Genomic DNA, 15430 nt, shown 5'->3' with positions numbered 1-15430 from the left:
CACATTAGTTTCTTCAGTGAGTATTTGCAGTTGGAATTGACATGAAATAAACTGCAGTACCAAAGTTTGCAGCAACAATGGAACATGTCACCCAGTGCAAGAGCGCGGTTCGCTGATGTGCTTTTAATAGTCTTTGGACGACCGTGGAGCTCTGTGGCACAGAGGAAGACCATATATCAGGGTTTGGATACACGCAGAATGTTTGACACGAAGATCAATTCATTGTTGTTTTTTTTTGGTGTTTTCATGGAAAACGCAGAATATCAACAGACTCATTTTGACTCACTTTCAAATAGGAATTGAATCCTGTTTGGGCAAGCAGAAAGTGTATGTTTTGAAAGTCCCCCCATCTTTTTGAGTGATGCATACATATAGTGTTAGTGGCATCAGTGGCATTTGGTTGGACAGAAGTGTCGCTCTGGTTTCTAAACCTAGAATAAACCCTATAAATAGCGTGGTGGTAACATAGATATTTCAGTCTGCCATTAGGGGGTTTGCTGACTATTTTTCACTGCATTGAGCTTCTCCAATTGGTTTCAGGGTGGCCGGGTGCCATCCTCCCCGCTAGCCTGTTGGGATGTTCAAAAAATGGTTCTTTGCACAGCTGTGACCTTAAAGAGGAAGCTCCGAGCCCTGACGAGATATCAGCTCTGTGCTAATCATCTCATGCATGTCCTGCTCCGCTGACAGGCGCCTTTCCTTTTCCTCTGTAACCCGACAGTAGAGCAAGGCTCTTATTTGGTGTGTTTATTCAAACCTGAATCTAATGTGCATCAAACACTGTATGAATGTCATCAGAGGAAATGCATGAACACAGAAGTCTTATATTTGATAATCATCAGCTGTTTCACTGCACAGCTTAGATATTCTATGGTGGGGAAATGTTTGTGTCCGTTAAAATGTCTTAATAAGACGGACCTAAATGGTTTGATTTGAAGATTATGTAGTTAAGAAGAGGCTTTTCAGTAACATACAGTCTGACTCTGCTAGTAGCTTGAGTATAGATGGCGCGTGCATGCAGAGGTAAATGTCCTGGACACTCTCACAGGGCGAATGTGAGAGTGATGCTGCAGTTTAATTTCGGCATGCGCTACCCTGTGCAACATCACGAGGAAAAATCCTGTCTCTTTTTCCCTGACCACAGCTTGATGACGTCAGAAACGGTCCAGCCAATGGGCAGCCGCAGCAGCCGTTGAGCTGAATCTCATGTCTTAATTGGCTTGAAGAGATAAAATCTCCACTTTGAAACAAATTCTCCCGTCTGACACGATGGCCCTCACAAAATAATAATAATTTGACAGTTGGTGGTATTTTCTCTCTGTTTCCTCAGCGTGGAGAGAATTACAGGTTGATCAGTTAATCAAACCTATTGGCTAAAATAAAATGGACTACATTGAGGAGGGCATCTCACCAGGCCTATTTTCTAGTCTCCTGTCTTTGTATGCAAAACTATACTAAAGTCAAAGTCCTTTCGGCTCAGGACTCTGAATGCGTCAGCAGCTTTGCCTAATCTTAGTTGGGGAAAATGTTACTGCAGCTTGAGGCTCCTCTGGTTACAGTAAATTAACTAATTCATCTATTGGGGCTTAAAACAACTTTTTAAACAGTCCAGTTTGACTAAATCAGTTACAAATGACCTCAAACCTTCAGTGGCATTGTAGGAATATTTTCCACATAATTCAATGTGCACCAAAATGATTCCATCTATTAACCATTGGCCAGTTATAAACTATACTTTGCTTCAAATGTAATATGAAATCCTCACAAATGTAAAGCATTAAAATTTGATTGTTAATAGAACCAACATAAAAACTCTCTCTAAAGTCATTTTAACAATTAATTTCAGCCATTTGAAAAGCTGTTAACAGCTCCTCAGGACTATAAGTGCTCTTGGCCATGTTGGCTCTGGGTAAGGCAATGTTGGTCGAGCATTCATGGTCCTCAGAGGACTCCCTGGCTTTAACACCATGACACGGTCAAAAGGCTCACTTATCCTGTGAATGTCCTACCATTAGTTTTTGTTTTTTAGTTAAACATCTCCACAGCGAAGGGATGGAATTTGGTGAAATATGGTACAGACATTCATGTTCACCTCGGGATAAACTGTAATCTAGTTACATCATCATCGGGTCAGTGTTTCCAGTGCTTTGGTTTTGCAGGTGTTTAATCATAAAGGACTTTTCCCATCGGCCTCAGTTCTGCTTTGTCTTCAGTTCTAATAAGCAAGTGTTAGCATGCTGACACACTAAACTAAAATGGTAAACATTATGCCTGCTCCACATCAGCATTGTCATTGTGAGCATCAGCATTTAGCTCTCAGCATCACGGCTCAGCTACCATAGCTACACATGCTTACTCGTTTGAGTACACCAGCTAATGCAGTATGAGAGCTCCGGGCCTACAGTGACTGCACAGTAGCTGCATGTCAGGGCTTCATGTCCTGCTTTCATTATGCTGCACAGAAGTGATTAGTGACTTGGCACCACTTCCTCCTCTGCTCCCGCTCCGATCGTCGGGGTGGCTGTTCAGAGGTCGGCGAGGCTCCTAAAGATAGCTGCCGACACTCACCGCTTGACATGGTTGCGTACAGCTTCCTCAGAGAAGGGAAACCCTCCATTGACATTTATGTAAATGGCGGAAACATCGACTTTGTCAGACTGCAGACGTCTCCTCTGCAGTTACCTGCGATGCCTTCTGTGTAGCACAGATAATAAGGTTAGGGAGGAGAGTGGGGAACACTTATAATTCACATTTGATACGGTTAATGCATTCAGACCTTTTCCAGTGGATGACTGCATTAGCAGAGTGAAGCTAAAGTAGACCGTGTCATTAGGGGTTACCATCATGGTATTTATAGGCCTGTTTTACATTCTCATGGTTATTGGATGGAGCCGCTTACTGAAGCAGCAGTTTCACTGTATGTCTATGGCCCACATGGCCGGCTGGCTGCTAGCTTCTTTGGAAGCGTCTCTGCTCGCCTGCATGCTATCGCTCATGCTAACTGAGTGTTAGCACCCTGCCGAGGCCTCAAATGAGCTTGTTCATGTCAGAATGTGTGTGGTTTTTGATGCCTGCAGTCAGAGTCAAGGCTGCTGATTGCATAACAGTTATTCTTGGTAAATTTTGACAGACACTGGCACATTACCTCGTGAAACACTCGTTTTCAAGGAGCCTTCATAAGCCAAGTCGCCATGGTAACTGCTGAAAACGATCTCATGTTTTGTAGTTTACACAAGAGGGCCTGAACTCTAGCTTGTTAATACTGCTTAACCGCACTCAGATGTGATGTCTGCCGGGGGTCCCAGTAATCTGGGCTGTTGTTTGTTAATGGACTATAAAGAGAGGCGTACGAGGAGCTCCGTTATCAGCACATCGTTTGCAGTGCAGATGGATGTGTGACCAGTCTCCTGCATTTCCTGACTCTCTGGACACAGAAACCAGCTACCCGCTGTTGTTGGCAACTGTCTCCAGGAAGTGTCTCCCCTCCGCTCGGCGCTGCTCGCTTTTCTGCTGCTTGTAAACAAGCTCTTTTATTCATTGTCTGGGCCTGGAGGGAGGAGGCGGGGGGAGGTGGGGAGGTGCTGTGGGGACACGGAGAGAGAGAGGTGAAGTCAGTATTCAGGAATGTGCCTGGGCAAGCCTCGGGTTGACATGGCCCAGATGACTGTGAGGGAATCCTTGGCAGAGGGAAGCCGGGGAACCCCGTTCAACACCTCCAGCCCTCTCCCTCCCTCCCTCTCTCCCTCTCTCTCTCTCTCTCTGTCTCTGTTTTTCCTTCACCCCTTTCATCAGTCTTGTCCTTTCAGTCAGTCCATCTTTGTCTCCAGCTCTGGAGTCGCAGCCAGCCTGTCTGCCATAAAAACATTATACAACCAGGGAGGCACAGTAATGGGGAAACAGGCTTATGTCAGACTGGAGGAGCATGGAAAACAGCAGAACCCACTTCTCCACATTTCTGCTGCTGCTGCTGCTGGCAGAGTGCAGCCAAAAGTCCCCCGTGAGTTCAACCGTGTCCAACCTGAACTCTGAAAACCCTCCAGACAGCCAGTTTGAGAAGCTATTCACAGCGACTCATCAGCTGTTATTACACAGGCTGAGGATGGCCGTTTGTGGAGCGCAGGGACGACCCCAGCACAAGGATCGGTTGTCTGGAGGAGGTTGTTTTCTAATGACTGAAGGTGTTACCAAACTAGAATACTGCCCTTTAGGCCTATTTAGGAACTCAAGTGTCTCTTTTACTCTCCCTGGTTTTATTACAAACCAAATTAGGAAAGTCATTCCACCTGAGATGATCGGTCTTTTGACCACAGCAAACACATAACCAGAAGTCCTGAGGTGAAATCATTCCTCTTTCCGCCAGTGGCGCACATGATGTGAGTGGCTACAGGGTTTTTGTTTTTGGAAGGAGACTGCGGGCTCTCGTCATGGCTCTTCCTCTTTCCGTCACGTTTGCTACACGTTGGAGTGCAGTCTGGTCAAAACCTGCAGAGAAACATGAGGTTTCCACCACTTACAGGAGAAACCCCACTTTTCCAGAGAGAAATCGTGACAAAAACAAAGACTTGGATGGAAAGACGAATGCACAAAATGGAGCCCAACATTTGCCAGTCAGATGTACGCTGTCATCACTCGTGGAGTTCTTCAGATGTGACGGATGTGGTTCGTTACGCTGGACCCGACTGGCCGAAGCTTTGCGTTGGACTTGACGACCTGACAGAGACGGTGACTAAGCACGCCGGTGGCTCATTGTGGTGACACTGATCAAGAGCACTTGTCAATAGGAATGTTTTTAGAATATGACTGATGTGTTTTCTACTCGCACAAGTGACTCATATCCGTGGTGGGTGTTGTGCTCTGGTGCTTAAAGCAGAGAGGAGAAGATGCTCAGCTCGTCTGAAAAGTCCAACTTTTCTTTTCAACTGACAGATGAAAAATGACAAGAAAGAAAAGAGCAACATGTTCTAAGTCTTGTTTTTTTTGTGGGGGCTTACCCACATACTGGTGCACAAAAGGGGGGGGGGGGGCTGAGACTGAGAAATAAAGTCCGTGTGTGAATGTGTGTGACATCACCTCATCTCTGATTGAGGAGAATTGTCACCTGGACAATCAATCAATCAATCAATCTTTATTTATATAGCACCAATTCATAACAGTGTGAGAGAGCAGGTCTAGACCAAACTCTTTAATTAAGAGAGAGACCCAACGATTCAGGAATTCAACAACAGGTTGCCTTTGTTCTAAAAGCAATTTCAGTCAGGGCTCCAACTATTATTTGAATTGTTTTATCTTTCAGATATTTCTTCAGTTAATTAAAAATATGTTGTGACTTTGGTTGAAAATGAAAAAATGACATCTTCAAATTGCTTTTTTCATCCGACGTACAAACTGACAGACGTTCCCATTTCTACACATAGATATAGATAGATAAAGGCTTAATGAATTACTCAAACAGTGATTATTAAAATTCTTGCTCATTACCAGTCATTTCAGCACTGACCCATTTGTTTGGATTCATCTTTTGAACAGTATCCACCTCACGATGACCCGTTACAACAGCAGTGTGACCTGAACTTAAACTGGGTCATATGGGACCCTGGAAGATTTGAAATCATTTCAGTAATTTATTTATACAAAGATGATGAAAACTCACCGCTTCCAATTTCTCAAATGTGAATATTTTCTGTTTTTTTTTTTTTGTTCTTCTTCTGTGATATTATACAAAGTATCTTTGTGTTTTGAGCCATTTGTCAGACAAAACCAGCAACTGGACCTTTGGGAGTATGTGATGGACAATTCATAAACAATTTTGGCATTTCATGGGCCGAAAGATTAATCATGAAAATAATGGACAGATTAATCAATAATGAGGATGATCAATTGAATCAATTCAGCTAACCTTTACAGGAGCAGGAGATGAGTAATCACACTGGTTCCAAAGGTCTCGTTAGGTCTTATGAAGCTGTTTATTACAGTGTGCTTGCTGACTGGTTTCTGAGAGTCACTATGCAGCTGTCACCGAAGGAGCCAAGCTACTCCATATATGTACTGAAGGTGGAATTTAAAACGTCCATAAAAGGTCATTTGTCCCTATAGAACATCTTGGCCTTGGATGTGTAGCTGTTCATGTCAGTAACAATACAGCAGCAGATAATAATCCGGTTGAATGTGACGGCGCTGCTGGTCTGCACTGAGCATTTAATCATCAGAGCCGAGCCGAACGATTCTGCACAGCAATTTGTACGTGTCCATGCATCTCAAAGTCAGGCTGAGTTAATCAAATGTATTAACTGCTCTTTGTCTTTCTCCTCCACCCTCCACCCCCACCCTCTCCAATCTCGCCGGCCCTGCGAATTTGATTCCTTTACAACCGTCGTGGTGTGACATTCGCAGAGCTCCCAGCTGAAGAAGGTAAATATTGATTTTTCCAGTGAGCTGCGATCCTCCTCCCTTTACCTCCTGATTAAGTGTCTTGAGCCAGGATCTTTTTTTTCTGTAGACGAAGGGCTAAACTGTGGGAGTGTACAGCCGTGGACACACACCACTACTCTTCTGTAAATACGGGGATCATCTTTCTTTCCAGCTGCTGATCACTACAAAAAACTAATGTCAATACATTTCCTGGTCCTTTCCACCCTCATGCACGAGGGCACCTTTGAGCCCTCACAGTGGAAACCTCAAACTTTAAATTGAGTGCATAAAGGTGTGTGACTGAGTGTATTTGTGTTTGCATGTTCCAGGGAAGTCCCTGTGGGAGCTGGTGGTGGAGCAGTTTGAAGACCTCCTGGTCAGGATCCTGCTGCTAGCTGCCTGTGTCTCCTTTGTAAGTACGACTTGGCTAATTAAAATGCCTGTGTGTATATAGATATGTATATGTATATATATCCCTATGGGATTGAGACCCAAATTGGACATTGGCCAGGAAATTGCCACCTAATAGAGTGTTTTGTTAGCTTTAGGCAGCTTTATTCCCCTGTTAGAGAACTACTCAGCCTACTTAGCGGCCCCTCTTCATGTGGAAACTTGTGTATTACAGGCTTTTCCAAACAGTGTTGATATGGTTTCAGTGAGGGGAACAGGCAGAGCACTTCTGGAAACAGAGCTATCAATCAAAATTCCCTCTGCTGCAGCGCCTCAAATTGTGACCCTGTCTGAGGGTGGTGAAGGTCGGAGAGGGGTGGAGTGGGGGAATCCTGACTGCATAATAACTTTTTTCCATCTATTACAGCACGTCCCCAGTGTCTCGGGATGGAATTGCTGTTTCTATTTCTGAAAGTAGGAAAAATGCTCTAAAAATGTATATGACACAATATAAATTCTCCAACTGTTGTCGTGTTTGTGAGAGGCTCTTAAGGGCAGGCGTGGGCCGTAACTGCAGGACTCACTTTTCCTTGTGTAAATCAGGCTTTCCTAACTTTAAAAAAGGTTGTTTATAGTGGAACACGGCCCCTGTTCCACTGCCGCACAGACCCTAATGCTTCACAGTGTCATCGCTGCCTGGAGTGGTTTCAGCTCTGCAGCTAAAGTGAGGCTCCTTGTGACCTGATCTGACTCTGAATGACAAATATATTACTCCTCAGAGCAGCTTGTCTTCGTTGTACCAATGTGCACATCATGTCTCTTGATGAATGATGTTCTTGTAGTCCTTTTATAACCTTTTTAACTTTTCTATTTGCTCACTGTTTGCTGTGTCGGACTAATCAGGGAGTGGCTACAGTGGAGTGAAAGTTGAACCTTCGCCTGGGACTCATTTGGCTGTTGTTTTGTATATATTCAAACTGAGATGATTAGACTCTCCTGGCTCCTTTGCATGAGGCACGAGTGAAGCTTATTATCAGACCAAACGGGGCAGGTTAGGCTACTCCATCATATCTATATGACAACAAATTTACAGCAAACAATTCATTGAGCCTTATCCTTAACCATGCCTCGAGTTATCAAAACCGCTTTATTATACTAGATCCTTTTGATAATTCATCTGAAGCAACAAGTGCATAGTGAGCCGAGTCTGGACGAGGGCTTTAATGGATCAGAGCCACACAAAAAGCCACACGAGCCACCTGAAACAATCGGTACACTTCCTCCCTTTGAGTAGAGGGAAGAAAGAAGGCAGGCTTTTTATTTGGCTTTCCACGTCACTGCATGTTGAGTTAATGTTGGGGAGGTCAGGAGAGTACAGGAAGGGACTTAAAAAGTTAAGTGACAGCTGAATTGGATTTCAAGCCTCCTTTGTTTATAGTACATTTTTCAGTCGGTGACCTTAAGAGTGTTTTGTCTGATCAGCTTGATTTGAATAAAATGTTTTTTTCCATTTTGCGGAGCACCATGTGATGTTCCAAAACTCTGGTGACGTCCAGATATAATGGGCCATCTGTTCAGTTATGCATGTGGGGTGTGAGGAGAGCAATGTTTAAAGCGTTAAGAAGAGGTTTATTTTGGTGATGAAGCTTCAGCTCAACACGGACTCTGAGCTTAATTTGGCCTCAGATTGACAAACGCTAACTTAAATGTCCCCCAGATTACCTCAATGAGCTCGACAACCCAAAAGAAATCCCTCTCGTCCCTCCACTGGAACTCCTATTCAGTGTGAAAGTAGGAGTTAGGCATTCAGGCCTCTCTCTGAATGTGTGCTGATTGTGTGAAGGGTATTTAGAATCGTTCTGCCATTGTTGCCCTCCAATCTCAGCTCAGTCAGAGGAGAGATTTACCGTCCCAAATGATGTGGAATGATGAGCTATCGACCAGGCTCAGGCTGCCGTGACGTACGCTGTGGTGCTCCATTCTCTGTGGAGAATAGACTCTTTTATCATCTGATAAGCCCCATCAGATCATGGAAAAGTAGACCCGCTTCATCTCTCTCTCTCTCTCTCTCTCTGCTGCTTTTGTTGTGCAGTCATTTTAGGTTCTATACCTGTCATTGATAAGATAGCAGAAGCACAAGTATGAGGTAATTTCTGTGTTGCAGTGGGGAGCTTATTCTGTTCTAATCTCCTGAAGATGTACTTTGTTGCTTATTATAACAGCTAGCATTGAGACACTGCCATGTCTGACACCCATTAGTATTCAGCTGTCATGCTGTATCTGGCTGCAGAGAAGTGGCAGAAAAGTATAGTAACATAAGAGTGATAGTATATTTGACTTCTCTTGGAGCCAGTTCCTTTCAGTTTATGCAGGTGAAGGAGGTCTACAGTATGATAGTTCGACTGGACGTCATGCAGCCTTTTTGTGGTATGTGACTTTAAAGCGGCTGTGATGAACCAACACGTGGTTATTATCTGCCTCCGTAGTTCCCCCCGGCACTATGAAGTGGTTTTTTATGTGTCTTTATAGATAGCTAGATATTTATTTCAGGGGTTGGTGGGGACCAAAAACAGAGCTAAAAGCAAGGGGTCTAAATTGGACTTACATTCACAAGATGGCAACAAACAGGACTCAAAAGAAATGCTAATTTTGCTCCATATCTGCTGGATGTGTAAATAGACTATGCTATTCCAGCAAGTTCCCCAAAGAAACTTAAAGGGTGATTATATGTCTTTCTTGTGTTAGCAGCTTGTTTCTGCGGCGTTCAAGTGGCCATAAAGTGATATTACAGGTTTAAGTCGTGTGTTCGGTCATTTTTGGTCAGATGTCATCTGACATAAAAACCAGAGGAAATACTGTACTTACTAATTTACTAATTCACACGATGACGATCTATAGAAGATGTTAATGAATTGGTAAAATCAAAGGTTCTTTACATGATTATTTTGAAGGGATAACTGACTAGAAATTAATTTGTTATTCATCAAACATTCCAAATTCTTTTAACATGCAGGTAAATGAGCATGTGGTTTTTCTTTTAAAGCAAATTGCACCTTTGCTGTTTTAGTTGTTAACTTGTCTTGTCATTCAAACCATGCAAGTCTCATGTTCTGGTCCTCTGAAAAGACACTGCACCACAGAAAGAAGTTGATCTCACAAAATCCTCATGTAAATGTTCATTTGTGTGTGATTTTCCTACCATCCAAGCTTTAGTGTACTGGACCTAAACTGCAAATTACACTCCTGCAAAACTGCGCTTCATAAGAATGACAGTGTTTTAGAATCAGCCCAGTTCATCTAGTGTAATCGCAATGATTTTATTTCCCCAATGATCTAATTTCCTGCAGGATTTAATTCATTTTTATTGCCCTTGTCATTTTTGGCATCGTCTTGCTGCTCTAGGCTACCCACATAAATGGGTTTTGTTATTACTTTTTCTGAGACTCTATTCTATTCTATTAAAAATGTATCTATTTCTTTATAATATCTTCTAAAATCTTACCCTTCATTTGGATTCATTGAGTTTGTCCATGTTTATGTGTATGAATGAATCCACAAAAATGAAAAACCTATAAAACGATTGACACAGTTTACTGAGTGGAGAGAGAGATGCACACTAGACTAACTGGAACCAAATCATTTAATTTTGTTTTTACTTTATATGCATGTAGATACTGTTTTATTTTGAATGTTTGCTTTTCTTGTGTTTTCACTGTGTCCTGCAGTTTCTTACTCTTGTAGCCATTTCCAGTCTCAAATGTTTTATTTCCCAGATGCCAGAATGTACCTGAGGTAGTTGTGCCCCAGGTATTACTGTACTGCACTGCACTTACCAGGGGGAACATGGAAAAAGAAAAATTACAATTTGATTTAAAGAAAAAAATCGAAGTATCGAGTGAACCTGAGTGCACGAAGAAGCGAGCAAGCAGAGAGGTCTAAACAATTAGTGGCTAAGGCTCAGAGGTGGAGCGGGTCTTCCACTAATCAGAAGTGGTTCGATCCCCTAATGTCCGGCTCAGTCAGAGTGCTGACGTGTCCGATGGCAAGGTACTGTGTGTGAGTTATTAATGGGTGAATGTGAGTATAGTGGTCAAAGGCACCAAACAAGTGTTGTCCATTTAGCCACAAGTAATAGATAGACAGCTCAGAGAGATGGCTAAAAGGATTTAAAAGGGGTAAAAGTGATGGATAAATGGTTGAAATGTCCAGCCTCTGTCACAGAATGATGGCTGTAACACTCTCAGTTGCGTGAGAAAAGTACTTTAACACTTTAACATAATTACTAGTGTTAAATACCATCCAGTTTAAAATCCATTAAAATGAGCCCATTTGGAACATGGCAGTTTGGATGGAGGAGCACTTTAGCTCAAGTGAGAGGGCTGTGGAGGTCCATCAGACACAACAAAGGTTGGGAACCACTGCTTAAGGTAATACTGCAGCTCCCCTGTCTAAATACCATATGAGTTCAGTTTTCTTTCTCCACATTTCCACAACACTGCAAGCACGTTTCCTTCCAAACACGGTTTCAGAGCAACCTATCCCTGAAAATAACCGAGCTACCGTGGGACTTGAGGAGCTGCAGCGTAAGATGTCTGCTGAGGTCATGTGTCCTGTATGTTCATGTAGGTGTTGGCTCTGTTTGAAGAGGGAGAGGAGACAACCACCGCCTTTGTTGAGCCAGTTGTCATTCTTCTTATCCTCATCGCCAATGCTGTTATCGGAGTCTGGCAGGTGAGATACACACTTCACCCTGTGTCTGTATAAAGTCTATACATGAGTGACATTTCTTTTCCACAAGGTGCTCACATGGCTATGAAGCCTGCCAACAGCGAAGAAGACAGCAAAAGCCAAAACATTTATCCTGTCCACCGGCTGTTTCAGGACATATGGGTGTCTATGGGTGTCTTGGGTGTCTCGATGAATGTTCTCCATTCAAACTGTGCTAACATCTGTGCGTCCAAATAGCACATTGCAGCAAGATGAGGCCGTCGACACTGGAGCAGCCGAATATGTGTGTCAAGTCACAACATAACTAAACCAGGGAGCTCATGCAGAATCCTGTCTCACTTCATTTCTGTTGAAGAGGAAGCAGGAATTTTTGATGCAATGCTCTGAGTTTATGCACACTTGGTGCCAGGACACAGTGTAACAAGTGGATAACTCTTCAAACTGTTACCAAAATGCAGACACATTAAAAACTAAAACTTTAAAAAATTTAAAAATGTCCTCGGCATCATTTTGTCTTTTCCACATCCGTCTGTGCAGGAGCGGAATGCTGAGAACGCCATTGAGGCTCTGAAAGAGTACGAACCAGAGATGGGAAAGGTGTACCGCATGAACCGGAAGGCTGTCCAGAGGATCAAAGCCAGAGACATCGTCCCCGGAGACATAGTGGAGGTGGCAGGTAAGCTGCGGCTGCACCCAGCCAAACTCTTACTGTCACTCACTGAGACTAAATTATGCTCCGTCTGCCTCCAGAGGACTCTCACTGCTGTCACCCACTGTGGCTGCCTGGATGCTACCAGCGTGCACAGACACACACTCACACAGCCTTTGCCACCCATTCATGAGTCTGGAAACACTATTGGAATATCTCAAACTAGATTACATAAGAGTCTTTTCTCTGGATGTGCAGGTGCCAGGGCTGCTACCCAGTTGTGTCTTTGTGTGTGTGTGTGTGTGTGTGTGTGTGTGTGTGTGTGTGTGTGTGTGTGTGTGTGAGAGAGAGAGGTTCTGTGTAAGTGGCTGTGGTCACCCCTTGTATTTAAGGCCCAGTTTAATTTTCCACAGCTTTCCCCCTTTTCCCTTTGCTTTCCATGCTCTCAGTCTCACCACCTGGACACTGCTGGATGTTTGTCAGCTCCTCACTCACACTCCCCCACGTTACATGCACATACACACAATTCCCCTGCTGTAAACTCGCCCATGTGTGGGCAGCCTTGTCTAAAAATAGTCTTGTTGTCACTCTGGTTCCAGAACATCTGTGTATGCCAGAGTTAATGTGTGAGCGTGCACACATGTGGTACCAAGGAGATGGAGGACTGCTTTTTGGGAGTGTAATCCCTGACTTTGCGTGGTTAGCGATTCGCCTCAGACAGCTTGGAGTGATGTGTGGGAAAGCAGGGAGAGCTAGGGATGCACGCGAGAGATCACAGCGTTCATTCATAATCAAAGCACGGAGAGGCAAGGAGAGGGTTTATACATGCTGCGTTGGTTACAGTGAAGCCTTGGCCCTCTGCGCTGGTGGATTTCAGCTCAATGTTTTAAAAAATGAAAATGAAATCATCCATCCAAGTAACTATCATGGGGGCTTTTCAGACTAACCACACACTAATTTACTTGATTGGTTCCCCGTCTTTTTAAAGTAAATGGGAACTTCACCACGTGTGCATGTGATAGCACTTCCTTGGAATTTGGGCTTGTTACAGCCGATCACACATGCGTGCGCACACAGCCAGACGCAGACAAGCCCACACAGGTATCAGGCACCAAAATGACTCTCCTCAACCCCCACCTACCACCACCACCGCCGTCACCGTCACTGACAACACCAACAGTGTCACCATGACAACGCTCCGTGCTCCGCTCAGCTCATCTCCGTGACGCTGAGGTTCACGAGGGGTTGAGGTTTTAATGACACCTGTGATGACAGTGCGGCGCAGAGACAGATATGACTTAAAATGAACCATCTGCTGTTTGAATAAGGGATTTGATATTACTGCTGGTCGTCAGCAGCTGCTCAGTGCCCCATTGTGGGGGGGGGGCTGCTGTTTCATTCTTATTTTAGGGTGCCTTTTGAACGACTGGCCATGGGCAATGGATGGAAATTAGTTTTCAAGGCCAGTGTTGATAAATGAGCATTGATAGATAAATTGGTAAAACACAAATAAAATAAATTCAGATGTGCTTAGAAATGGAGAAAACCAGATGAGTATCATCTTATTGCCTGAACTAAACGTTATAGTAGACATTATTACATTTATACAAGGTTCATGGTGGTGGAGAAAAGGCATTTTTAACAGTTGAATTTGTCTCTTTGGTCTGCCGTTGGCACACACAGCAGACCAAACACGCTGAGGTGGCTGGATTTAGGTGTAAGTGTGAAGCCTCTCTGTGTAAGATGAACACTAGTCGAAGCTTCATAGTGTTTTAAGCACAGAATGCATTCACAGTCAGAGTTTACTTTAAGAAGATGGTGTGATGGCTGTGTTTTAGTGAAATATACAGTCATCGTCATATATTAGGCGCTGCGTTTTCTCTGACATAATCTTGTTGCTAAGCACTCTTAAACAGGGGTAAACAGCTGAGGTAGGTGCTGCACCACACACTCCGCTCACTTAGAAAATATGTCAGGGTTCCTCAAGCACACCATCATGTAGGGGTATGGTGACAAAGAAAACAAATAAATATTTTCCTTTCCCCCGCTGATTTCCCAGGCTTTCCTGCACTTCAGATTAGCCGGTGGTTATTCCATTGGAACGCGATGATAGGGGGTAAAATAAGCTGTGTGGAGAAATTGGAAAAGGACACTGTTGACCACAAGTGCCTTTGAGGAGAGAAAAGAACATAAATATATTTACTCGAGTTTCCACCTCTGCTGCCCGCCTGCCTCCTTGTAGGTACAGCTTTGGCCATGCCAGCCACGGTTACGACACAGTTGTGATTTGCGCCTCCACTGGAACTTTCCTGGGTTTTTTTTAAATGGAGTGACTGCAGCGGTCAGGCTTTCAGGAACTCCTAGAGGGTTTACACAGGGCCTGAAGAGATGGAAACCTGCACAGAGCCATTCCCAGCAAGCGGTCACGGTTATCCTGCGAGTGAAGGAGGCCTCTTTGCCAGTATATTATGCAAGACCTTTAGATTTAGTTTGGAGCCCAGTTTTACCAAATGGAAGGAAGAGCTCCGTCTGGCCCAACCAGCTGACCTCCGCATTTGTTTCGATGTGCTACGTTCCAGTTTAGTCATGAATTCTGTGGTCGATGCTAATCTTTAACACTTTTCGGTACTCAAAGCACCACGAATGACAGTCAGACAACTTTCCGATCTTTCTGCTATTTAAAAGACTGCTTATATGAACTCAGCGTGGCTGAATCAGGATTTAAATTTCTCTTCTAGCAGATGGAGAGAGAGTCCGTGGGAGGCCGTGGCAGAAAGTGGAGGTTCGATAGGGGAGCAGGAGTCTGTGGGTAGGCGTTTGAAAAGCCTCTCTTTTCTGCCCTCAGCCAGTCCTGCTACAGTGAACCTGTAGCCCCCAGCCATCTCCCACACAAACACATCACACACTTCTCTCCCCCTCCGCCTCTCCCACTCTTGTTCTCTCACAACCCATGGGTGTCAGGCTGAGGGATGTGGAGGAATACGGACACGGAAGTGCCGGCTATTCAGCTACGTGCAGTGGGGCCTCTTCATTTCTCTCTCCCTCTCACCATCTCTGTCCCGTCAGGAGAGAGACTGTGAAAAGTTCCCCTCGAGTCTCGGAACGTTGAACAAATGTCAAGGGGAGATGATAGAGCTCTGATAGAAATACAGAAAGTTCAGTAAATCAGCGTAAATGCACTCTGAAGAGTTTTCGCAGTGAAGCGTGTTACAAAAGATGTAGTGCCTGTTGAGTGTCTTTCAGGGTGTCAGTGAG

The 15430-nt window shown here is 44.2% G+C and overlaps 1 protein-coding gene across 1 annotated transcript in view; it reads left to right on the top strand.

The window, feature by feature from the left end:
• Window positions 1–15430, top strand: part of atp2a3 (ATPase sarcoplasmic/endoplasmic reticulum Ca2+ transporting 3) — a 37499-nt gene that overhangs the window by 4918 nt on the left and 17151 nt on the right. Inside the window, exons 2-5 of the mRNA XM_070843193.1 lie at window positions 6391–6408; window positions 6738–6820; window positions 11425–11529; window positions 12064–12202. Coding sequence (XP_070699294.1) covers window positions 6391–6408; window positions 6738–6820; window positions 11425–11529; window positions 12064–12202 — 345 coding nt within the window. The remainder of the gene's footprint in view (window positions 1–6390; window positions 6409–6737; window positions 6821–11424; window positions 11530–12063; window positions 12203–15430) is intronic.

The sequence above is a fragment of the Pempheris klunzingeri genome, chromosome 14 (assembly GCF_042242105.1).
Source record: "Pempheris klunzingeri isolate RE-2024b chromosome 14, fPemKlu1.hap1, whole genome shotgun sequence".
Classification (NCBI taxonomy): Eukaryota; Metazoa; Chordata; class Actinopteri; order Acropomatiformes; family Pempheridae; genus Pempheris; species Pempheris klunzingeri.
Note: the sequence above shows the minus strand (reverse complement) of the source record. Positions and strands in the feature narration are given on the sequence as shown.